This window comes from Lepisma saccharinum, chromosome 20, assembly GCF_977018435.1.
Source record: "Lepisma saccharinum chromosome 20, izLepSacc3.1, whole genome shotgun sequence".
NCBI classification, from domain to species: domain Eukaryota; kingdom Metazoa; phylum Arthropoda; class Insecta; order Zygentoma; family Lepismatidae; genus Lepisma; species Lepisma saccharinum.
In genome coordinates this window covers 50,700,681-50,701,479 of record NC_139248.1, presented here as the reverse complement: position 1 = coordinate 50,701,479, position 799 = coordinate 50,700,681, and the positions used below count along the sequence as shown (strand labels likewise).

The 799-nt window shown below is 42.7% G+C and overlaps 1 protein-coding gene across 1 annotated transcript in view; it reads left to right on the top strand.

The window, feature by feature from the left end:
* Positions 1 to 312: 312 nt before the first annotated feature.
* LOC146003460 (uncharacterized) overlaps positions 313 to 799 on the top strand; it is an 87,569-nt gene continuing 87,082 nt past the window's right edge. Inside the window, exon 1 of the mRNA XM_083141749.1 lies at positions 313 to 651. Within this exon, the coding sequence (XP_082997875.1) occupies positions 313 to 651 (339 nt within the window). The remainder of the gene's footprint in view (positions 652 to 799) is intronic.

Below are 799 nucleotides of genomic sequence, written 5' to 3'. Positions count from 1 at the left end.
ATGGAGCTAAGACAAGTAGTGGAGTCCATGGAGGAGAGAAGGCTTCATGAAAAAGCAGAAGAAGAAGCTAAAAAGGCACTTGATAAAGCAGAAGAAGAATCTAAAAAGGCACTTGATAAAGCAGAAGAAGAAGCTAAAAGGAAACTAGAGACACAAGAATTTAGGTCGCTAATAGAGTCTCTTGAAAAGAAAAGAGAAATTGAAAAACGAGAAGCAGAAGAGAAAAGAGAAAGAGAATTAGAAATTCTCCATGCCTTAGTTCAAAGTCAAGAAGAGAGGAGACAGCAAGAAGCTGAAAGAAGCAGAACAGAAATGCGGACACTCTTCTCCCAACATAAGACAGACCAGTTAGAAAGTCTTAGGGAGGAATTAGAGAAAATTAGAATCTCTTGTCAGCAAGAAGTAGTGAGAGTAGTAGAGGAACAATTAGAACCTTTAGCTGCCTGGCGTGGTGAAATGGAGAAAAATTTAGATACCTGTCTACAATTGGTAGCCCAGTCTACGACGGAAAGCGGAAGTGAAGAACCAGAGAGAGTTAAGCAGATAGAAGCAGCAGTAAAGACTCTGAGTGAGCAGGCCGTAGTTATGGAGAAGGCGGTCCAAGAACAGAAAGTAGCTGCAGAAACGATGGCCAAAGCAACCGGTGAAAAGGTGAACTCTCTCCGCGGAGAGACACAGAAACTGGAAGTATCTCTTCGGCAAGAAATACACGAGCAGACTGGGTCTATAGTCAGAAGAGTAGGCGAACTGCAAGATAAAATTGAACGGTTGCAGCTACAACCGGGAATCCCTTCAGATG